Here is a 26,357-nt window from a genome sequence, read left to right on the forward strand (position 1 = left end):
ATTCTTTATGCCTCTGCTCACCATCTGATAAAGCAGAGACATTAACAACTCTCTGCCTCAAACATGGTCTTGCCATGCCCCACTCCGATAGACAGCAGGACATTCACTTGATTTTCAAGCTTCAGCAGAGGACTTCAGGGACTGGGGTGAGGCAGGACAAGCCTGCAGTAGCATTTCAGCTGCTTTGCTGAACATTCAGAGCATTTCACCTCTGTCAGCAACACCTGGACCCTGAGCATTGCTCTAAAGTAGATGGAGATGCAAATAGCAAATATTGCTGGAAATGGAAAAAATGCCTCCCTTCCAAAGAAGTTTCTATATCTACATTATCAGAATAAGAAAGCACTAATTTTGCTTAAAGTCTCTCCTCAACTTTTTCAATCCTGGGATTGCATCTTTCCCCCACTTCTCCCATAGCAGGGCCATTTCCCTTTCTTCCCAAATCTCACAAACTTAGAAGCACAAGAAGGAAGCAGAAACTGCCAGGTAACAGAGACTGAAGCTGGGAAAAGAGCATAATACTTGTGTTTCTTAGATGCTTGAGAAGATAAATCGGACTGCCTGACAATGTGAAGATCTGAGAGGACTGGTAAGATTATTGTGAAATGGGAAAAGTAGGAGATTCTTGCTCTCACAAGCTTTCCACAAAAGACCTCTAAAAACCCTTTCCTTTCACCAGGAAAATTCTGAACTGTCTCAAAACACTACTACAGTTTCCCCTGCTGGGAAGTCTTGAATTTTCTCTTGACCAGCCTCTTTCACCTATCAAATCACTGGCCACAGCAATTCTCATAATCAGAAATGCTACATGCACTAGAGATGGGTGTCTGGGAGCTCTTCAGAACCTGAAGCCAAGGAAACTTGAAAGCTACTGACTAGCAAGGAGTTAACTATAAAAGTCAACTTACCTTTCTTTAGCACTTAGTATATTTCTGATACAAAACTCTGTATAAGCTATAAACTGTGGCTGAGAGTTCAGTCTCAAAACTGATTTGTAATATTGACACTCGCTAATTCTGAAAAGTCAAACGGATAGTTACTCATCACAAAAGATCATGTTAAAGGAACATAATGATAAGTGTTACATCGAGTTTCTAACGAGATACGCTGGAAAGTTCAAAAATGCAATGCAGCTTTGCACAGAAAGCAAGAGACATGTATTGAATATTTTCTCTGACTCTTGCCAAAAGTCCTGCTCTGAAGTGATGGATGAGGTTTCCTGAGGCTAGGATGCCAGAGCCAATTAGCCATGTCAATCCACAAGAACGCCAGCTGCCAGGATCTAACTTTATTACAGTATTACTTAAAAGTGAAGACATGAGCAATGTTTAAGTTCACATGACTCCTAATTTTAAAATCTGCCTTTTTTAGATTTAGGGTTGGGGCAGTGACAATGACCTTAAGTTTCAACTTATTAAAATCCTCACAGAATGCCATGATTACCCATAATTTAATTAAGTAAAGCATTCTGTTAATCAAATTAGTCTACATTATGCTCTATTCAAAACAAAGTAAGACTTCAGCTTATTTCCCTCCTCATACGAATTCTATGTAATGTTTATATTTAAAAGCAGCAATTTATTTCAATAGTGCCTGTTTTAGTTGCCAAACTGCCTATCCCACAGAACATGATATGTGTAAAGTATATAGCTTACCCATTTCTGACATCTAACTTTGAATTACAAAATAAAATTTTTGGAAAGTGTCTTGAGTATTTGTCGACTAAAATAAAGCATGTCCAAGTCTTTGATTATTTGAAAACATCTGCATTTAATTTCTAAGCGAGGAGCTTGGAAATGTTGATCTTACAATACACTTCCCTGCACAGTCACCACAATAAACTCAGTGATTCCAAGAAAGGGTAAAATTTTTCTTCTGTTTAGGTGCCTGTGAAATAAATCTGAACATTACTGTTAAGCAATAAAAAGCTCCCATTTCTTTTGAACAGTGTCCATATTCATCCAAACTGTGCTTCTCTATACTAACTTTATCAACATATTAATTGAAATTTTGACTTTTTGCTACTACTACATTTACACTGCCTTTGCCACCCCGGTATACAACTGGCAGATGGTATTAACAGCATCTCTTCTTGAGCTGTTCTGTACCCCAAGGGCACAGAGAAAGAGACAAAAGCAGAAGCATAATAAGGTTAAGAACAGTTACAAGTCTTCCGAGAAACTGAGTTTTCTACATTCTTATTCAAAACTGGGTTTAGTTAGTTTTAATTATTTCTTATCTGGAGTTTTTTAATTATTTCTGCAAATGTGCCTATATATACGTAGGTATACAGCAAATAAGGAGCATTAGAGAGAGCTTAAAATTAATAAAAGCTGGTTTTCAATTCTTCGTTCAAGCTGCCAAAGGAAAAAGGGATCAGCATGAGTAATGAGCATGTTCTAGTTATTCATATCCTTGACTCGTAAACCTTTTTCATAATGATTTTTTTTCCTTCCTTTGAGATGTATCTGAAAGATAATTTCAAAATTTGAAGCTTTATTTTGCAAAATAACCTAAGTGCCATAAGTGTCTGAGAATGCTATATTTCATTGCCATTTAATTACAGAGCATTAGGGATTGCCCATTGAAATGACATGAAAAAAACAAACCCCATTTCTCACTCCAGCACAGTATTCGAGTGCAAACTAATGTGTGATTAGCTTCCTTCTTTGAGATTTGCCCTTTAAAGGATAAAAATCCACGGATCTTGGTTCTTCTTCCTGTGTTTTGTAAACCAGATTACTGTCATAAAGGGCATCTGTGATGCCTGACTGTCCATGCCGTGACATCAGCCATACCCTGAGTGTCCTTCTGAGAACATGGGGCGGACTCTGCCTGGCTTTAAACCATGAGGCAGCATAAACATGAAGGCATGTTGGACAAACAAATGCTGGATAAGCTCCATCTGAATATGCCTTCTCTGAAATGGGAAAGATGTGAGCTCTTCATTTTCTACTTTATTTTTCCACTAAGATCTAGGCAGTAACGAAGCAGAAGCTACAGAAAAGTCTCTCCTCCTAAGTCCAAATGACAAAATGGAATAAAAACACCATTCCACAACAAAAGGCAGGACTTATCAAGGAACATCACATGACCTGACAGAAGACACAAACAACTCTTGACAAAATCCCACGTTACACTGTGGGCCAAAACAGTTGGAAAAATGCCACTATTACAAGCAGGTATTCAGGACTCTCTGTTGAGCTTCAAACTTGAGATTTGTTAGAACAGAACTGTAGCTCCAGGGAAAACACTAATCAGTTGATTTCAATGTGTAAATTGATACAAGACTTGTTTCACGTTAGCACTAAAATTAAAGGCTTAATTTGTAGCAGAATTACAAAAATTATCAATTACATCAAGTGACAAGACATCACCAGAGACAGTTTTTCCATGCAAAAGTAGAAATTCTGCCCCAAGTGAGCACTTGAGACTTCTTTCCAGATAGGATTAAATTCTGTCCTTTTTGCTCTTCTCTTACCCGAGCAGCAATGACTGGGTGCTGGATGCTTCACTAGGGAGAGCAGGACATTGCTTCAGAACACTGTCACAAAATTGGGCTTTGTCCTCCAAAAGGCAGGAAATATTTTACAGTCCTGAGTTCCAGTTCAATGTCGTTTCCAATGACTAAAATCCTTCTCTGTGAGCTTTCAAACAGCATTTGTCCCCCTTTAAATCAACCACATGAGATGCAGAATATTACAGAACCACAGAATTGTTCAGGTTGCAAAAGACCCTTAAGATCATCAACTCTGGCTGCTAACCCAGCACTGCCACGTTCACCCCTAAACCACGTCCCCAGTTGCCACATCTACACATCAATTTTCCTACATATTTCTGGGCAGCCTGTTCCAGTGCTTGACAACCCTTTCTGTGAAGAAATTTTTCCTAATATCCAATCTAAACCAAATATCAAAGTATTTCTGCTATTCCAACAATAACTTATAAAACTGAGAAAATAAGACAGTAAGACAACTTACTATTCTAACAACAGAAGTAGCCCGGTAAGCAACAGTTTTACTTTAACTAGCACACTATCAACTTAAAAGGTGACAACACAAGGAATGAAAGGGAAATCTGGACACCATTAGACAACAAATATACATGTTTCCTGCTAGCTGCTGCTGTAACCAAAGCCACTGACATCCCAGAAGAAGAGCACCAGACAACAGTTGCAAAGCAAGGAAGAAATAACAGCAGGAGAAGAGCAAGCATCCTGGAAGACAAGTGTCTCAAGCATTTACTTGATGCACTTCTGGTTACAGAGATTACTTTTGAAATGTTAGAAAACTAAAAAAAAAAATCCAGCTATTCCTATCTTGGCTAATATGCTAGAAGAATAGATAAAATCTCCCATGCTGGCAGTCCTTGTATAATGTTAATACTAAGAATCACAAAAAAGCACACAAGAAAATTCTAAGTATCTAAAAAGAAAAGGGAGGAGTGGTCAAATCCATTTTACTAGAACCCAGCGCTTCAAAAAGCTTAAAATACATATTGCATAAACATAAATCCACCTGTTCTTCTTCATTCTGGATTGCCTCCATCTTTTGACTAAAACGGAAATGTTCCTAATGGAGAAGAACAAGAGCCAGCTACTCTTGTTCATAAAATTTCAGTTTAGTAAGTTTAAAATGAAAACACTTTCGCAAAATCTTAAAACTACAGGATCAGCAAAAGCACAGCTTAAAAGTGGCTTTATGTTGTTGCTTTTTCTTTTGTCACAGCAAGTCCCACTCCTCTTTCTTTCATCTCTCCACGTATCACTTCCACAAAGCATGAAACAATGACAACAAATCTAGTGTATATGAAAAGTGATATCGGAGGGCCCTTGGCCTCAGACATTTGAACCATGTTCTATAATGTGCCATATTTCTGTCAAGTTTGGTATCTACTTTGCTGTGTGTGCCAGATATCTGAAATTAGGCTAATAGCTTTGATTTTTTTGTTTTTAATATTGCAGAGCATGAAGATTTAGTAATATTTTGAATCACTATGACTTCCATCCTGTAAAAAACCACACAAATATCTGGAGTTAAAGCTGACTGAAGAGCACTGGATACTCATCTCTCCATTAGATCCTGAAGGATTTCTTTTTAAGTCTGTGTTTCAGCATTTTTGCATGCTCCTAGACCAAATATTTCAAACTTTAAGAGCACAACTTACATGCAGTCTTCACACTGACTAGTTGGCATAAACAACGATACAGCCAAAACGAACCCAGATTTAGTCTATTTATGCAACTGAAAAACAATTCAATTGTGAAACTGCCTGGACTACTTTAAAACTGCAAGAAACTATGCTCAGCTGCGTTACTTGTTCTCTATCACATACAGAAGCAGAGCATTACCCACTGGAATGCCACTGATTAACTTGTTCAGTATTCATTTAAACAGTATCATTTCCCCTATATATGAGGATCTGTGTGCAGTATTCCATAACTGGCAGATGCACTGATGACCTAACATCAGCATAGCAATAAGTAAGGCACAGCATCTTCCTATTTCTGTGTAAACTTTGTCCAGACGCAATTGCTGACAACAATTTCTCCAACTTCCATATCCATGTCCTCAAAAATACCTTCTCTTTCTGTCTCTCTTTCCGGGGTCTTCCTATATTTCTCTTCACATTAATTAATTCATTAAATTAATCCAACCCTTTCCTGAAAAACCCATGATTTTCCTTATCATCTGCTTTCTGCTTTAACTAGAACTAGACATTTTCTCATGTTATTCCACTTGTTTTACTCCCCACAAACCAGTACCTGTTATGTCAGCACAGCTCCAGTCCCTTCATGTCTCTTGCCACAACAAATTCTCATTTCTTACCTATAGCTTGTGCTTCTCTACTTCCTTGTCTTATTTTTCAAACTTATAGCTGTCCATTCAGTAATGCTCTCTCTGTGGTTAGGATAGATCCCTACACTTCTTCCTCCCATCACACTCAAGAACCAGTCCTCAACAGCACCACTCTGCCTTTTTCATCCAGCTGCTTCACCTTATGATTAAGTTTTTTATCATACAATCTGTGGCCCTCAAAAGCACCTTATTAATATTAACATTTCCAATTTTTCAAGTAGCCCACCATACATTAGAAGTCATAGTACAGAATGAATAAAGCCTTTGATGTAGTGATGCAGTTTGGATTTCAAACAGCATGTAGATCAGCACATGCTAGGGAACTGCCCCTATGGTGTAGTATTTCAATGACAACATAACAATTTTCCTAAACTCTTGTTTTTCAAAAAGCTTTATATCAAATCAGTCCTAGTTCAGATTATAATGTCTCTTCTTATCTTGCATATTGAAGGTACCGCCTTTGTTTTGTTTTCAACACAAAAAAAAACCAAACCCAAATCCAAAGACACAGTTTCTTCAATGTAAAAGCAAGAATTCAACTGTTGAGCTGTTCACAACAAAGTATGCCTTAACTGTTTTGAAACATAAGAGCTATAGGTCTTCCTCATGGGACAGTCATAAATATCATCGACTCTTCCAGATAAAAATAACTGAAAGAGATTCCATTTCACTTTCCACCTTTTGCTGCAATCTTGGGGTTCCTTTTGAATTCAAATTATCCATGAAGGATCATCTTATATGTTCACTATCAATGCATCTCTTATGATCCTAGAAATTTCTTGACTTAAACACGTGCAATCCAAAATAGAACTTGAAAGCTCCATGCTTCTCTGTGGTCCACAGCACTGACTAACACTACTCTGTTCCGGGCTATTACAGAAACTTCGGGTCTCAACAGCGCATGTTCAACAATGCTAGGGCTCAGGCATACTAATTTACTTCTAAAAACTTAAATGACTTCCAGTCAAAAGCTCAGAAGTTGATTTTACACTCTGCATATCAAAATTAAAACTACAGATGCTTCACTCCTATACTTATTTCTCATTCTTATCTTTAAAGAAAATAAAAAGAAAAAAAAAAAGAAAAAAAATCCAAGCCCTAAAGTGCATTCTTGTATAGCTTCAATTCTGCAGCAAGCTAGTCCAAAAAAGCATTTTTATTCTATTTTTCCATACAGCACATATAGCCTCAACAGTTAATTTTTCATCTGTCATTTTACTGTGTAAGCAGCAAGGAAATGCAATTCAGGAGTTCAGGTTCACATAAATCTATAATCACTGACTTATTTAAAATGAGCCAGGACATTTATTCACATGTTTCCATTCACAAGTTTCTAGTAGCTCCAGAGTAAAAAACAATAAAAATGTCACCTTTAGAACATGAGTCCTTAGACCCACTGCCTTTCATGTTCTACTGCATTTCACTCGCTGAAATGAGAAACAGCAGCCACACATAAAGACTTTAACAAACCTTTCCCCTTTCCATTAAGTAAATTTATCTCTGAGGACAAATTGTCACGTACTGCCAACAGGACAATAGAAATAAAATTTTCTGATTTAGAAGCCCTAATCTGGCTATAAAAATTCACTGCAGCAACATTCATGATAATTTCTTATACTAACCAACACTAATTACAGTTACCTCCTGCCTGTCTAACTGGGCAAAGGCACACAAAGAAAGCCTTAATTATTATTGCCAAGGCTGCAAAACAAAGTTTAGGAAAATATGAAACAAAACAAAAGAATACATTTAGTTCCATGAATATCCTAACAGGTCCTGACACGAGTTTTACAGAATGCAAGAAATGCTGTCTAATTCCACAATCTAGCTGTAATCACTGAAGATTAAAATGTGCCAGCTTTCAGAATGGGGCATGCTGCAATAAATGTTTTAAAGGCTTAGTAAACTCATAAGTGAATCTCACCAAAGCATATAAAGTTCTAAACAAAAGATAAGCAACACAAACAGGGAAACATTTTCTGTGATTACACAGCTTGCTAACAAGATAAGTATGACGTGATCACAGGCAGTTTAACAAAGTAAACCCTGGCAGCCCCGGGTCCACCAATGATTTTTGCCTAAAATAAACAATTATGCTAAAGAGAATATCCACTGCACCAAATGGCATCCATAAAATGTAACTGCATTGCTTGACTTTTCCTTTCTAAGACCATACAGCACCACATGGACTCTGGGGCATTGCAGTCTAAGAGCCACAAAGACAGCGACAGCTTTCTCAGAACTGGATACTCAGAGGTGTTGCTATTTAGGCACACTGATTTCCCCCTTCTCTTGAAAAGTCCATTCCAAAGGAGTGATGGCATGTCCAACTAAATATTACTGTCCTTATAACCTATGTTTCCTGAATGAGGAGTTTCCACACAGTTGGTCTTCTGAATTCAAGAAAAACTTCCAAAGTTAAGATTTCCTTTTAGGAATCAAACCTTGTTCCCATGTGTTACTGGGAGTCTGAACATCTAATTAATTAAATTTCAAGAGAAGGATTTGTCATCTTTCCAAATTAGGTTAAAACAATTTGTAAAGAAAAGAAATCCTAAAGGATAGGGTATGAACCATATAAGTCAGGCAGCTATAGAAGGTAAAATGGTAGTTAACAATAATGAATTTAAAAGCAAATATTAATTTCTTCTCTTCTGAAGTCTGTTAAGTTCCCGTCATGAGTCTGTCATGACAGACAGTCTACAAATACAGAATAACTCAAGAAAAAATTTCTGCCTGGACGAAATTGTTAAACACCAGAATTTGAGAGAGAACTATATGATGGGTTTGGTAAATGCATAAAAGGGACTTTACAGGATATCTACCTGCTAACACACATATGATGTCACCTCCTACCACAAATATTCAGAATTACAAGTCATCAACAATGACTTCACACAGACGGAAGAGAAGGTATCAATTGTGTCACCCTAATCTGTACTATGATATATTGCCTTTGTCTTATCAGTTTTAGTCATCAATCTTTTCATCACCATCAGTTCTACTCTTGCACAACTCTGAGGCCCCAGCAAACTGTCCCAGTGGTCTGAACACAACTTTTAGTTGTTTTCTTTTTTGTAGTTTCTGTGACTCTTTCAGCAAGTCCAACTACACAAAAATTTTACATAATTCCTTTGGCAAAATAAAATCTTTCCTAAAGGAGTATAATCAAGTAACAGAAGTATTTTACATTTAGAGTAAGTTAACATCACACATCATTTAGAGAAATTTTATTTATTTGAATGAGATAATAAGAAATATGACACAACATTTAAATTGATACAAACATGCAATAAAAATGTTTGTACACACAACAGCTGATACCAGTTTGAAAAACAATTAATTACAAAACTAAACTATATGGTGTTGGATTTCTCATCTGCAAAATAACAACCATCAAAGTACCAGATGCCATTCTACTACAGAGGAGAAATAGAAAATTACCCATCTTCTTGGGGCTATGATACAAGAAATTTGGAGCATAATACAATGGTTTACAACTACTTCTGAAAGACCTCAGGTCACAATTTGCTCTAAAGTTATCTAGTAACGTAAAATTTTTAAAGAAAAATCCTGGAATGATTAAAACAGGCGATGAATCTCACATTTCCAGTGGATCTTAGGTGGTTTTATTCTTGAAATAAAAGACTACTTACTTGGTTGGCCATGTAAATTGTGAGAAGGCCTCTCCTATAAACAGAAAAATAAAATTAGTGAAGGAATCAAACATTTTTTGCAGACTGAAGGAAAACACTTAAGCATTAAGAATATTTTACTAAAGAAGAGAGTTTAAAAACACAGATTACTGATGGAGGATGAATCATAATATAAAAAAATATGTACAAAACCAAAAATAGCATCTTGATAGCACAGTATCCAAAGCAGTGAGGAATTACAGGAACCAAGTTATATATAGCAACTTCCTATAGCACATGAGTCCTGAAGCTGTCATGAGGGGCAAGGCAACTTGAATTACACAGCACGTATCATAAAATAAAAGCCTACACACTAGCTGTTAATGTAGGCATACAAACAATGACCTAAGCCTACGTTAAATTGTGAATTTACAGAAAAATGCTTTTGTGTTAGCTTATGTTTTGTGACCACTGCTATGTAACTTGGGACACCTTAGCCCTTCTGCTTACAATATTATGAAAAGTTTTCTACTGAGGCTGATGATGCAGAAATCTTGGCTCAAGCCAATTCAGAATCACAGCGTTGAGTGTCCTGGAACCATTTTCTCTTCTAACCTTTATCTATTTTTTTTTTCCCCTTCTATTTTTGGATCTGTCCCTGTATCTCAGCCCATAGCTCACACTGCACTTTAGGAAAAGTATAAACTTGGGCTCATGCTCTCACACTTTTGTTGAATCTATTGCAGCACAAGACTAAAACTGAACTCAACTATGCAGATGTGAGCTGCTTCAGTAACAGACTGCACTAGATGTCACTATAGGATCCAGGTGAATTAAAAATTATCTTCTGTACATCGGTCGCAAGCCACCATCAGCTTTGAGAAAGCAGGAAACATTACCACTGCAGATCTGCTTTGCCTTCAATGATTCCTCTCTTCTGCAAAGATCTGCTTAGAGACTATGGTCAAAGGTTGGAATGCTCAGTTTCAGTATTTCCTACTGGACTGGTGTTCTTAACATTTTGAGTTTACCATCAGCCTTGTAGTATTCAGGATTTTTCATATTGCCCCCACTGGCCTTACGCATATAACTTGAAAATTTGTGTGAAGGCACTACACATTCAACTGTTAAAGTTTCTCAATATGAAATTGAGTTTATAACCTGAACCCATTTGTCTTCATGCCATTCAAGATTTTTTTTTTTATTGCTACTACAGAAAATAATACATAACAGAAGGTCTAACCCGGGCTTGTATGTTCCATTTTGTCATGACATTTAAATTTTCAAGCATTCATAAGAGTGCTTAAGTATGTTAACAGATCACATCATCCTATCAATTCAGTTGAAGAAGGGAACAAAACAAAAGCACAGATAGCAGGAAACAGAGAAATTCCAATCACACAGTTGCCAAGCTTGATCCATCCGGAAAGAAATTTATTCAGTATTTTCTAATCCCCGTGTTTACAAGTCCATAACTTTGCCAAGTTACACATCTAGATCAAGCTTTTTCAGAGCAGATATCTAAGCTATGGGGACATATTCCACTCAAAAGCTTTAGTGCTTCCACATCGTGCTGAACTTGGGGGAAGCAATGATGCAGCATCGTGACTTCCACAAGTTGCTCTCTACTCACAGGGAAGGTTCAAATTTGGCTTAGATTCAAAACTTTAACCAGCAAAATCGGTTTGTTTTGGGGTTTTTTTTAAAGCAGAATTACAAATCTGCTTGCCTTCTCCACCTACCATCACTTTGTATCAGATACTAGAAACAACACTCTAGCATAGAAACCTAGAGAAAAAAAAGCCTGAATCTAAAGAGTTGGTGAGGATAAGGCACAGAAGAAACAAGAAGACAACAGAGAGGGAATAGGGTCTGTGAACATTTAAGCAAAGCAAGCCCTACAATTGCAATAAAGCATCAAAATACTGTACCACGTTTCTCACCAGGAAGGGGTGAAAATTCACCTCACATAATAGATAAATTCAACTCTCACATTGGTCTGCAAACAGTCACCATCTTTAAGCTGATTAGCTCGAGTGATAATATTGGTGGCCCTACCCTCTTGATTACCAAACTGGCAGTCAATACAGTTGTGTATACTGTAAATTTTATTTTAATTTGTTCTCAGGAAAAATATTGGGTATTTCATGTTTCTTGGATTCTTTTTTTTATCCCTGTAATAGTGTTAAAAATTTATGATAAATATCCAAACACTCAGCTGTTTGGAAACACAGAAATAAATTACCCATGAGAGTTAACCTGGTAACTCAATACACTTTGAATATTCTGGAAAACATCAGAACTTCAATAATATCCTGCAGTAACATAACTGAGAGAAGCCTTCACCAGCTACTGAGTGATAGATGCAGCTTTTAGGGTACACTGCATATTTCAGAGAGTACATTTCAGAGAATATATGCGTATTCACAACTGTATTATATATAATGTGCACAAAACAGGATGATCATTGTACGTGTACATAATTTACTTAGTGGATTCTCTCATGCAGTCTTTATTGTCATGCAAGCAGGGCTGACATGCAGGCAAGGTCTTTTAGCCTCCCATGAATATTTATTTAATTTTCTTATTTTTAAACACTAAAGCTAAGAATTTGTTCTAAATGAGTTTTAGTTTCTATTGTAATCCCTTTGGCCTAAGTGTAAAACACCAACTACAAAGACAAAGAAAGGAAAAGGGGCTAAAGGAGAGGAAGGAAAGAAATCAGAAGCTGCAGTGCAGCTGCAGCAAGACCAGTGTGAGAAGTAGGTGGTTGGGAGAAAGAAAAATGTGCAGACAATAAATTTGCGAAAGGAAGTAACTTCCGGAACCAAAAATACAGCAAAGTTGCTAGACGACGTCATCTCAAAGTGCCTCCAACAAGCCCGTCTCTGAGGCCCTGCCTGACTCCAAGCAGAAAGTTGTCTTGCTCCAAATTAATTCTGTGACTGTTTAAAAAATAAATAGCCCCATTTTTCCAGGGGAAGGGAAAAAAAAAAGGCAGGGTAGAAGGGGGGGCAGTCTTCCTGGTCCTGTGCAAATGTGATCCAACAAGCCTAACCCAACCCTGAACTCCACTGTTAAAAAGCAGGTGGAAGTTCAGAAAATGTTGCGCTATTCTGTGGCAATGACAGCTGACAGAAAACAGGACAGAAAGATGGAGGTAGGCCAAGCAAAAGGGTCAGTAGTACAACCCAAGGACTGTATTAAAACTGCAGCTGGTAAACAAAGAGGAAAATATAATTGGGAAATGGCATTAGAAGAGCAGGAAATAGTTAAACAATAAAAACAATTCGTCAGCCATGTCTAACCACATGCTTTGGAAAGGTTTAGATACTAATAAACAGCTTACATTTCACCCTAAAAGTCCATGAACCAGTGTTGAACGCTAATCTTGGGAACACCAACATCAGCACGTGGCTACAGCACTGATGGTCAGGCAAGGTCACTACAGGAAAGCCCAAGCAGACACACACAAATCCTTACTGCACATTCCTCCTCCATGGTTTCTGTCTTATGCCATTTTCCTCTAGAGGCCTCTTCCATAAGGATCTTCATCGTGGCTTCCAACTGTCTCCCAGTCACCTCTTCAACTGACAGTATCTCCCATACCCAGTTCTTTTCTAATGACATCTGTGGTCTTTAACTCAAGAAGGAAAAACATGAGCTAGGGGTAACCCAAAATTCACGAGCAGCAGACCAAGGTCCATCCTGACAGTTTCTTGTGTTAAAGAACATTTTTTCTGAAAAAGTCTTAACAAGACTGGTCTCCTTTACCTGGAAAGGAGGATTGCATGAAAGCAATTATGTTTTAATTGCCCTTTAATTCAAGTATCAAAGAGCAGTAGTGTTTAATATACTTTTCACTTTGTTTCTCCTCCTTTTTCTTCCCAATTCACACTTTAACAAGAACTTTCTTTCATGCCTGTTAGAGAACTGAGCAGACAATGTCTCAGAGTTTAGGTATTCAGCACAGGTCACATTATCTATGGCTGAATTATTCCAATCTTGTAGATTCCACTTCTAATGTTTAAATTACAACAGACCACAGGCTTCCAGAAGATAATTCTCTTGTTCATTTATGCCTTCCTCAAAGAAAAGTTTCACTTGATAAAAGTTGCTTTTCGGACAACTTGGTAATGTTCAGACCAAATTCTAATAGCTCTTAAACTATGGCATATAAACCTCAACAGAGAACCACATATTTTTTTTATTGCACTGCTCAGAGGAAAGAGTCTAAAATAACTGCTAAAAAACCCAAAAACCTACAGGATAAAAATAACAAGGAAAACTAGCAGTGTACTGGGCCGCATTACGAGAAGTGTAAGTAGGAGGTCAAGAGAAATGATTAATCCCATTTACTTGGCACTCACTGCATCACAGAGTCCTGTGCCTGGTTGCGATCCCCAATACAAAACAGGCATTGATCAGCTGGCAGGGAGGACCAGGAGCATGGTCGGAGAGATTTTGACCTGACTCAAGGAAACAGCATTTTCTCCATCAAGACAGGTGAGCATTGGAACAGGGACTCAGAGGGGCTGCTGGACCTCTGTCCTCAGCAGTTTGCAAGGCTAACCGGACAAATCCCTAAGTGAGATGGTTTGAACTCAGTGCCGGCCCTGCTCCAAGCAGGAGGAAGCTGCACTAGCTGACTTCCCAAGGCTTATCTGAACAATTCTATTATTCTACAGAAAAAAGGGTGGAATGCAACTTCAAAATACCATATATAATTTTTTTCCACAGATTATAAAATCACAAGGGATTACACTGATAAATAATCTGTCCTCCTAACTAATACAAAACACAAACTTTTCCTTAAGGAATTAGCCACTTATTTAAAAAAAAAAAATTGTCTTTTAAATATTTCCAGTCACCACAATCATTGATATATTATTCTAAGGGTACTTACCTTTACAATTTGCACTCTAGTTTCCACAAGAATCTGTCTGGTGTTTGAAAATGGTTACATCTTTACCTCCCCTGTAACACTACAGACTCCAACCAAGTGACCCACACATCATTTCTTAAACAAAAACTGAACTCCTTCAGTTTTCTGACAATGTTCCCTAAGGTTTTAATCACACTTACAGCTCTTTACTGAAACTGTCTCATTTTTTCAGAACTCATCTTCAGGACTCAAAGTGAAAATATAGAAAATAAAAAACAGATCAAAGTTTTCCTATTCTTTGTTTAATCAACAGTATTTTGAAGTCAAAGAAATCACTAAGGGCCACTCTCAGACTTTGAATGCGTTTGCCTGAGAGCAAGGTATTTATATTTTCATGTAAGTGCCAAAAACTCTGGAAAACTTATTTGATTGAGGCCAAAGTCCAATTTCCCTAACACATGAGTAAAACATCCTATTCATGCCAATAGAAGCAGCAACTACCCAAATCTGCATGCCAACATATTGTTTGTGGAACACTTTGCTGAAGAATGTTTTCTTGCCTAGCTTGACGTGCTATAAAATTCAAAGAATAACTTTAGTTTCACAAGCAGCATAAGCTTTTTCTTCATATAATAGGAAATAATACAGAATACCAATTTTTAAACACAACCTAGATTGTGTTTTCCTAAAAAATAATGGCCAGTTCTCTCTCTCCTTATTTATGGGTTTCCTTCAACGTACTTATGGTTTTCCTTAAATACAGAGTGTTGCTAAGCTAAAAAGCAACAGCGTCAACAGCACACAAAAAAACCCCAACCAAGCCTGCCTGAAGGTGGGATGAATCCTTAGAAAACGCTTATGCTCCTGGCAATTTTATCATAAATTAACCAGTGTGACCACAGCAGCCCTCAAAGAAAACTTCCAACAGAAAGCAAACACCTTCTCTTTCTCTAAACAGCACAGAAGAGACGTAGGACCTGTCATTTTTAAGCTATTTCTTTCTCAGTATTCATGCCTCCTTTTGACTATTTATTTCTTTCCTATGTCTTGCCTTGCCCTGCCCATTTTATATGTCTAATAACAGCACTACAGCTCCTACAATTCCCCCATCGAGAACTTTTTTGGTAATACAAAGTTAAAAAAATTGTTTTCTCCATTGCCTTGTTTCATTAAACCACAAACCTTTTCGAGTAGACATCCTGAAATCTAAACATTCACTGCAATTAATTAAACATATTTGAACTACTATTTTTTATATATTTATGTAAATCCTGAGGGTTTATGATCACTTTTTTTGTCTTGCTCAAAACTAAGGGGGAAATAAGTTAGCAAGTCAGAAATAATAGGAAACAACCACAGCAAGATGGATACCACTGCCTACAAAATTCACACAAATTGAACAGGCACCTCCTTCGGCAGGAACAGCCCACTGTGTGAGCCCCACCTGTGAATTCACACCACATGGGGAAGCAATACTGGGGCAGGGACACCCAGGCCCCCTTCCCTGCAATGTTTACTCCTGTAACTCAGTGCTCAGCAGCAGTCAGGAGCAGAGGTGTGTAGAAGGAGCCTGAAGATGGATAAAGCAGAATGGCAAAAATCTTTATGCATGCAATTATGTTCTCTGATTAAACATTTAATTGATGGATTATGTTTCTACAATATATGTAATAAATTTAAACAGCTAGGGTGCAAATACACACAAAATAAAAATATCCAACTCACTGCTAAGACAAGAGCAGTTTCAGCTTTGGTACAAAGCTTTCTAACTTCACTCCCAGTCCAAAATATCATGTTCCTACAATTTGCTTTTTCAAAACTTCTTAGTGTTGTCAAACCAACAAGACTGACCGAGAATAAACAGGTACTAGAATAAAACAAGTCAAACTTACCTTTCCTTGTGACCTATGCAACAAAATCTGAACTATGCATGACTTCTATAAAAATGATTTTCTCATAAATTCCTTATGTTAGTTTCCTACAAAATCAAGTTTGAATTTCATATGAATGCTACTCTTCATTGAATCTGCTGCACATTCTGACAGTTATCTCTGTATTTTAACTGATAATCTTTTTTTTGATTCTTTACAAGTCTAAGAAATCACAAATATAACTACTGTCATGGGAATCAGTGGATTCAAAGGTATATATGGGGTGGAATGTTAAAAAAAAAGGTAAAGAGCACATAACATGCTGCACTGACTTGTTACAGCAAAATAGTAATTCTAATAGTAAATATTTTCATATATCTTAGTGTATATCTCATAGATAAAAATATAAAATTATATATGTTTATTTTATTAAATAGAAAAATTCAAAAACATTTGTCCTTTTTTAAATAAAAAAAAAAAAGAGTTAAAAGAGTTAACTCTGGCTTTAATTTCTGAACATAAACTAAGAAGCTAACATAATAGTTTGTAATGGCTCCCCAGATAGGACTTGTGGTCTGCAAAAACAGGAAGAATTCCTCCCCTCAGCTTCAACCCCTCCCCACTGTAAAACATACCATTTTATAACCTGCAGAATTAAATCAAACACAAATCACACGTTTCCCCTAAAAAGAAAGAGGTTAAAATGAAGAGGTAAGAGGTAGGTTTTTTACAGCAGCTTGACACCACAAGCAAGCCAACTATAGATCTGGAGTTGTGATTGCATCCCTGTAATAACACAAGCACTACAGATTATGTTTAGGGTATCGTTAATCTCTCACACCCACCAATTTCCTACTGACAGCTGGAGGTCAGCAGCGAAGTCCTGGTGCAAAACTTCACTTAAAATCAGCAGGAACAGATAAGCTTTCAAAATAATGCTCAAAATTATGAAAACAGACCAAAGAAGTAAGTTTTCAAAAAAGAACGTGATAACGTTTCGAGTTTAGTAAATACCAGTAGCAAGTCTTTCACACAAAGATGATGTTCAAGCACAGAACTTCATTTCAAAAATATACAGTTTAAGGACTCATAACCCACTGCTTTTTTAAAGGAATTTTGTATTGCAAAATTTGGGGTTGTTTAAAGTAGGAAACGGACACTTTACAGGTCGGGGAAATTAAAATTGCTCAAAACTGCAAATCAGTAATCCTTGCTTGGAGTACATTACATGTTAAGTAAAATGGTTTCATGCAAATACTCGGAATTTGTTGTTCTTAAAAGGAAATAAAATAAAATCAACATGTTTCATGATTGAACACATGCCAAAGAAAGGGTATGAGAAAACTGGAAAGGGAGAGAAGCCAAAAAGAAAATATATCTACAGTAATACATTCCAGTTAAATTAGTACCAATAATTCTTACAGTTTTCAGCTAGTGCAACACAAGATAACATCTATAGTTTAATTTTTTTAACTGCTTTATACTCTTTTATATACAGATTTTCTTTCAACATTCCCTCCCTCTTCCTCCTCTCCTAGTTCCTCTATGGTATCTACAGAGCCAAAACAAAGGCTGACATACAGAGGGGAAAAAACCTCTTAATTAAAGTGTGATTTAACCTCACAAGATTCCATTAAAAGATATAGAGATTCCAAAAAGCTTATTAGTTTCATAAAAAGACTGACTAGGAGATAACAGAAGAATAACATCCTCATTTAAAAAAAAATGAAGAATTTCCAGGCATTTTTTAAATTATTCACATTTTTGGTACAGAAGGTCTAGTGTTACTTAACACTTACCTACTGTTAAATAGGGCCCCAAATAACTATTTCTTTGGACTGTTGATAGTAACACAGAATTGTTTCTAATCAGCTCAGTCAATCACAAAGGAAACAGTTCTTTCTGGGCACTTTCTCAGTCAGGATATACTGCTTGGCCACTCTGTCTGGAAGGTACAAGCATAAGGCACAAAACCAAATAATCTCTTTGTGAGCAAAACTGCTTTGTGGTTCAGCAGCAGCAGTTGGTCATTTTTTCTACATATTTTGTTGGCAATCGCTACCACTTCATAGCAAAAAGAGGACATGATGGACAGAACTGTTACTTAAAATTGGGGAGAAGAGCAAAACAGGGCATGGAAAATTTTCAGAGTTGCAGATATGTGCAATATTCACAGACCTTGGACATATATTCAGTGTATTTTGAGAGTGAAAAGGACAGGAAGAAGGAGAAAAAATTGCTCATATAAGATTATTACTTCAGTTGACAGCTTGGGACTGTCCCAATACCAGTATTTGATCTGTTCTTCTCCACCTCTACCGTCCAGTCCTTCTCAGGCTAAGTGCCATTCAGCCACACCCTACCTGCCCAGCCCAAACCCAGCTCACAGCAGCTCAGCAAAAAGCAGCTCCAGAGGCTTCCCAAGAAGCCCCTTGGACTAACTGCCTTTCCCTCCCCAAGTTATATTCTGTGCCCAGTTTGAGACAGCCCATTCCACAATACAAGTTTTATTTTATAAGCTACTCAAATTATCTATTTCAAAAGACTTCAGCAGCCTGATACTCTTTTTCTAGTCTGCCACACCGGTAGCTATTGTTTTGTTTGCATGTTTAGAGCTAATTTTCTCTTTAGACTCATAAAATTTTAATGCTTACATTTGTGATTGGATTACACTGTTCACAAAGTACCTGAAGCAATATGCAAAAAAAGCTAACATGACAAATCAATCCAACTCGGGGAACTATTGCAGCTTTTCATGTGGTGTAACTAACTTCTAAATGCTGTTTTATTCAGAAACAGCAGACCAGCACTTCCAAGAGAAGCAGGTATGGACTTCTCAACACACATTGATATTTGCTTTTTTTCCCTCCCCTTTAGACCCCCAGTGACAGCCTACTAAGTTATATTAAAAGCAAGCTTTAAATCCAGTTAGGAACTATGAATTAATCACACAGAAGACAGACGAATGCTATTAAGAGTGTGCCTACATCTGTAATGGCCTGAAACACAAGGGGTCACAAGGAAGAGCAGTGTCAGAAGTCAATGTGAACCTTCTCTAGAAAGGCAGGCAAGCCATACTAAATTTTGAGAGTCGTTTCGACACATCCCTATTGACTAAGCAGCCATTTTCTGGCAGAACATCAGTACTGGATGATGAACTGTGCCAGATACTACAGACAGATGTTAATGAGATATTTCACCTACTAAAGACAGAAATAAGCTACTGCCAAGTCCAGTTTGAACCTATTATTTTCTGACTCTAAGCTCAAACATCCAAATTGCCAACAGTTGATATTAGAACACTTTTTATAGTTCCTCAGTCTGTTGCTCACAAGGAATGAATAACAGATACTGAAGAGCTGAAAAGGAAAAACATATCACTGAGGCAGCAAGATGGAGCCCATATAAATTCCTTCACGCAGACAAAATTATGTTGTACTACCAGACAGTCCATATTGTTTCAGTCTTTCACCAAAGCTGGAGCAGTCTCAACTGTGATGACAGCGTACTGGCCCAAATTCATGAGACCTGTTTTATGCTTGCCTTTAATGCCATGGACACTGCTGTTCCTTTTTCTCAGACAGATCATCTTTAGAAGAAGGTTTTAATGGCATACACTTATTTTATCAAAAAAGCTTCAATCTGGAGCGGAGGTCATTAGATTACAAGAAACACTATGCACACACGGCATCTTATTTCCTTACCAAAGGAAATAAAAACATGCCATTTTTTGTCCCAGGATACAGAGGGGAGAGGGCAGGAAAGGGAAGTAAGATGTTTGACCTAAGTACACTGCTGTAATCTTTACCACAGAAAAGCTTTGCATGATTAAATATAGCAAATCATTACCCTTCTAATTTTCTACCTTCACACTTATCCTGCTGCAGGAGCTAACTATCACCTTAGTTTCTTAGGAGCAATGAGGCTACAGAAAACAGTAATTGCATTTCCTGAGGGTTAATAGGTGTGGCTCTCATGGAAACAAATACTTAAACTGCTCTCATCTGTGGTATCTAGAAACTATATCCTACAAGCAGACTTGAGGAATACAGCACAGAAAAGTTCCCTCCAAGACTTCCAGCCACTTAAGCCGCAGCATGCTAGGCATGAATCTTATCTTGCCAGGTAAATGTCAGCACTGTAGCCAGCTCACCTAAGCAGCATCTGAAGTTTATTCTATACTAGCAAAGTATTTATTATTCCCCCTCTGGGACCCGCATGTTACATGCAAGCATTTAGACACAGAGGATGTATTAAGTGTTTTCTTAAGCCAAGGAAGTCCAAATGAGTGTGTCCTGGATAGTAGTGCCAAATGGACAGAACAGAGTAATTAATCCACTGTTTGTGCCATATGACTCCAAGTCAGACTCGCAGAATAGTCCAGGGTCCAGCAGTCTGAATTTTAACATTTTATCTGTCAGCGTTTCAACAGGACTGCAAGTTTTACAGGGGTTTTGGTGGGTTTTTTAGAGTCAATGATGAAAAACAAGATACAAAATTACACTAATATGCAGATGACTTTTACTTAAGTTTTCAGTCTACAAAGTGAACATTTCAGAAACAGATTTGCCAAAAGTGGTCCTTAAAATAATAGAAAAAAATTAAACTTTAACTATAATCAAGTCTCAATTACTCATGGAGCAGCACAGGAAGACAGGAAGGTATCTGCACAGTCACCTGGGATCTATCAGAGCTTGTTCCTTGACCTTAGCATGGCCCTTTGTTCATCCCAGTTGGCCCCAACTGTACTGATAGAGTAGTCCAGAGTTTAATGGGTGCTGCCAAGATGTCTTTATACTATTATTCATGAAGTAACCACATGGCTGGTGCTCTGCCTAAGCCGGTAAATCCTTCTGAAACTCAGGGATCTGGAGATCACTGAACAAATGCATCCAAATAGTCCTGACTGATCCAGCTCAGCCCTGACTCTAACAACACAAAGAGAAAATAAACTTAGTCTCTACAGATCCATCCAGGTGCTGCAACACATTCTCCAGCACGTTCAGAATCACAGGTGTATATTTCACATGAAATCTTTCAGTATTCTTACTCTGTTTGCCTGTGTTATCCCAGAAAAAGGACTGTCAACTATAAAGCTGTAGCTGTTCTCCCGCTCTTCATTTTGTGCAAGACTTCAGGGACACCATACAAGCAAGCTGAACCAAATTTTTCCAACATTCGAATGCTACAGCCTGAAAATTTCTTAAACTTGGTTACTGAATACTTCTGCAGACACAGTAGAGTTTTTCAGAATCCCAATTAGTTTAGAAGCTGAACCGACTGACTACAAATGTACAGAACTGTAATCACTGCTTGCCAAGAAACCTTCTTGCTCTATTCATAACTACAGAATTCATCTTGCCAAACTTTTGCCATCTCAAGTAGATGAAATCTAGCTTAAGACAGTTATCTACACTGTGAAACACAGCATGGTGAATCACTCAACTGACTAGAAAGAGATGACTGGTATGAAATAGAAACACACATTTCAGATAGTTAGAAAAGTCCTAGTGTTGACTGTAACCACTTCTTTTAAAAATACATACAGAAGTATAAGGATTATACCTACATTTTATACGCATACACAGAATCATGGGGAGTAAAGTTTACATGGACTTGTAAACATCCAGCTGATACAGCTTGTTCCTTACAATTTCAGCATCTGCAAATGGAAAGTCACAGTACTGTCACTTGTGGTCCTCCAAATCAGAGGACCAAGCAGCCCAAGGCCTATCAGTGTTACTGAAGATGGAAGGAAAAGCAGCATTGGATGTCTCTGCCCTACAGAGATCATCAATCCTTGTAGCATAAAATACCAGGCTAATGTGGGCTTTTGCATGAAGAACACTCCTGAGAGCTGCCCATCCTGAGCTAACCGCCCTTCACAATGTTGCCACCATCACAGCATCTTCCAGATTGACTCCTGCACTCCCAGGCAACCTTGAATGATCAGTTTTCCCTTCTTACAATAACTGTTAAGGCAATCTGTTTTTGTAGAAAGTCTCCCTGCTCACGGCAGGCAGGTTGGAACTAGATGATCTTTAAGGTCCCTTCCAACCCAAACCATTCTCTGATATGATTCTATAACTACAGCACAGTAGCAGCCCTCAGATCGTGCAGCAAAACATGTTCAAATGTTTATGTGCTGTTCCTACAAAAACACAGATCCTTCAAACTCCATGTCTCACCAAGACAGTTGCTGAAGTACAATGAAATTTAACATATTTTGGTTTAAAAATAAAAAGCTTTCCCAGTAACTTCTACACCGTGGCTCCATATTTCACAGTAATAATCACTCTAGAGAAGTACAACTCCAAAATAATTTGTCTCCTTGCCAGTTCTCCTTACCAGATTACACCACAAAATTCACAAGTCAGTGATTCAAACTTAAGCGTCTTTTTCACTACAACACAAAAAATAGGCAAAAAGTCATCCTCAGTGTAGCTTGCTTTCTCAATTTCTTATCTGTAGCAAGTAAGACTAACACTTCCAAAACCACTTTCTGTGTTAAAAGAGTTTGTTTACCTGTTTTGATCACTCACCCCCCCCACCCTTACTTGTGATTTATCTCTTTCCCTAAAATACAACATCAAACTGAATAACCATAAAACATTTCTGAAAGGTAATTGTCACCTCAAGTCTAAATATACTATACTACTATAGAGAAAGGTATACCAACAAATTTGTACTTGAATGAACAAACTTGGAGAAATTATGTATTTCTTTACAGTGTATACTTTTTACCACTACTGTGCTGCCACAGTGCTCCTTTATAATGTATTTAGACTAATGGCATTTATGGCAAGCAAATAATCCCGACAACACTGAACTTTTCATCAGAACATACTGTCTAAAAATTCCACATTGTTCTTACACAAATATTTCTGTCACTTTCTAAGCAATACATAGTAATACTTTTGTTTCCAAGAACACTAAATATATGTGTGTATATATATAGATGTTCTCTACAACATGCACTGTTGAACTGTTCCACTTTTTAAATGAACATACTTTAAATGTTTTTGTAAGAGTCCAGTATACTTTGTTTTTTAGGAAAAATGCACAGAGTTTTCAACCAGAAACATGTTGCAAAAAATTGCCCGGAGCAAGATTTTACAGCCAAATTATAAAAGCCCTAAATCTCAAGTTTTATAATACCATCAGTGACAGAGTCTTAACTGTAGCAACGAGACAGGCGCCACTATAACGTTAACAGCCAGTATGTAAACATTAATGCAGCCTAAGGGGGAGCAGGGGGCAACCCCAGAAGGGTCCCTTCAGAACTGCCACAGAAATTTTAGGTGGCTGTAGTTAAACTTTCTCTGACTTAATTACTTAAAAAAGGCAAGGGGGGGAAACAAAAAGTTAGCCAGGCAGCAAGACAATTAATTTCATTAAACTTGGAATTGTGTCCCCTCTTAAAGCTTTATAGTTCTTGAAAGTTGTTAATACATGATTTCCTGAGCAAGAGTCCAATAAAATGAAATTTGCCATTTAGCTATTAGCAAAGTACAACATAAATGGTTTTGAAACATCAGCACATTTACAAAACCCTTAAGAGAACATAATTCTTTTCCTAGAGAATAATCACAGAGGTCTTAAATAGAGGCTCTCCACTATCTATGAGACTGCAAGAAATCAGCAAGGCACAATTGATCTAATCAGATTTCCAGTAGCAGGCTGGCTTCAGCCAAGCCTCAAATCACATTTCAACAGCTTCATTCACAACAATTTTAACAAGTATATTCAGTTACTTCCTTGCTTTCTAACACCCTCGGCACTTCTACAACAAGGTAGTGCCATGTCTCTTTCAGTTCAAGCCACATATCTCCTCCTTACTATATGCTTAATTCTTATGATAACACTTAATAGATGTTGAAAGAAACAACATGTGACTGTAAATTTGAATTACAATCAGACTGAAAGACCTAAACAAAATACTTTTCTTTCAAAACTACAAATAAAATTTCTTCTTATTAACAGTTGGGAACAACACCTATAGGAGTTGACAAAGATTATATGGTTAAACAACTTCATACAAAGGTTAATAAAGATTTCCTAAGGAAGTTTAATGAAATTAATGTATCTGAGTCATATCTCTATTTTTGAAGAGACTAACACAGCTTTTAATGTCTAACACTACAAAACTGAATTCTATGACAAAACAATTGCACATTTTTCTTTAATAGAAGATGTAAAAAGGTCAAACTGTAAAGAATATTATATTCTTTAAAGTAGATTTGTGCAAGTGCACCTGTTAGAACCTTACTTTTTATCATATAGCCATAGTTATTATGACAATATATACATATGGAGTAACTAAAACATTGACAATTAATCAAGTGAAATTAAAAAACCATACATTCTACGAATTATATTTATTTCCCCAGGAAAAGGGAGTACTTCCCTTACTTACAAGAACATTTTCTTTGCATGTGAAAACACATAACAAACCAGTAACAATATTTTTGCTTCATTTTTCAATATCTTTGCCAGAGCCACAAATACAGAGAAGAAAAATAACATGGCAGGACTAATGCTAAAAGAGATTAAAAAGATATGTACTGTATGAGATAATGAGGTAATGTAAATCAACTGAAATTTAACTCTGTGCCCTCTTCACTCTACTCAGAGCATCAAACATATACCAACTATGCAGGTATAAATGTCACTCTGACACTTGTTAAATCCTGCATTTGGCTTCTTTCTAACCCTAACAGGCAACCTAACCCAACAGGAGCTTGACAGCTCCAGAAAAATACAAAAATTCTGGGTTCCTCCTACTAGAGTAAGGGATGAAAGGCATAGAATATGAATCCACGCATTGCAAACACATAATCTCCATGTTTATATATCTACATCCAATTCTTATCTAAGAAATAATTTTTATCAAAACATTACTTAATCATAATAATGTGACCAGTTCTCACATAACATTTATATATACAGATACAAAAAAGTTAATGTGTTTTTATTCCTTGGTCCTTTCCACAGATCCTAATAAACTAGTTTTCATAGACAGGATAACTATATTTTATAGTACCAAATGGAATACTCATGGACATATTAACATGCCATTTATATCTTTATAGAACTGTAACAGCATAACATAATGCAGATCATTTCCTGAGTCTATTTGAAATTTCTATGCAATGTCACCTCCTCTCCTCATTGCCACTGTCATGCAAATTTGCAATTATATATTACACAGATACGAACTATCATCAAACTAGTTCTGTAACACACTAAAAAACATGTTCCTCCTCAGGGTTATAATGCATCTAGCCAAGCTATCCATCTCTTTTTCCCATTCTTTCATAAGAATTATAAAATGTACAAGGCTGGCACACATGAACAGCAACACTTGAAAGAAAATCTGATTTACAAGCCTGCTGTTCCCAAGTTCAGGACTGACAGGGATGCTATGCAAGCAAATGCCAGTGTGGTACTTAAAATAGGGTATCCACTTGGGAAGAGATTAAGTGATTAAGTTCAATGTTGCTGCCAGCTGCTAGTAGCAATTTGAAGGGCTAGAGATATGTTTATGAACTCAAAACAGGACTTTTTCCCACCTCCCTGATTTTTCCCTACAATCTGTTCTAAGCTACTTAGAAGATAACTGAAAATGTCCCTGTGTCTCCATGTGAAATGTCAGCTTCCTATGGGACTACAAGTCTATTAAAATTTGATTTTGCCAGTAACAGAAGCTAACAGGCTAACAGATGTAAAATCAGAAAGTCATATTTCACTGTCAGCAGCAGGATTTTGCACATTATACATAGTTGCCATCTGAGAACATACAAAACAACTTCATATTTAAAAAAAAAATCTAAACTTTCAAATACCTTTTGATGTCTTTAACATTTTTTTCAATAAGAACTATGACCCCACATTTTCATACACGTGTTATACTGTAATACCAACACTGCCTTTTTTCCTTTCACTGATGCAATATAACGTGGAGTTGTAGGCAAAATACCTTAGGTCACACATTATGAATTTGGACAGAAAGGAGAATAACCCTCCAGGAACTAAGTATTCCAGCATTATTCATTGCATACGTGCTGTACCAATCTACTTTTGTCATTTTCATGTACTTCTCTTTCAA

General features: G+C 37.0%; 1 protein-coding gene across 2 annotated transcripts in view; it reads right to left on the bottom strand.

The window, feature by feature from the left end:
• TMEM135 (transmembrane protein 135) overlaps positions 1 to 26,357 on the bottom strand; it is a 168,803-nt gene that overhangs the window by 123,605 nt on the left and 18,841 nt on the right. For both annotated transcript variants that reach the window (XM_027677473.1, XM_027677472.1), the window contains exon 4: positions 9,515 to 9,548. In XM_027677473.1, coding sequence (XP_027533274.1) covers positions 9,515 to 9,548 — 34 coding nt within the window. The remainder of the gene's footprint in view (positions 1 to 9,514; positions 9,549 to 26,357) is intronic.

This window comes from Neopelma chrysocephalum, unplaced genomic scaffold, assembly GCF_003984885.1.
Source record: "Neopelma chrysocephalum unplaced genomic scaffold, ASM398488v2 Primary Assembly neopelma1_43, whole genome shotgun sequence".
In the NCBI taxonomy this organism is placed as follows: Eukaryota; Metazoa; Chordata; class Aves; order Passeriformes; family Pipridae; genus Neopelma; species Neopelma chrysocephalum.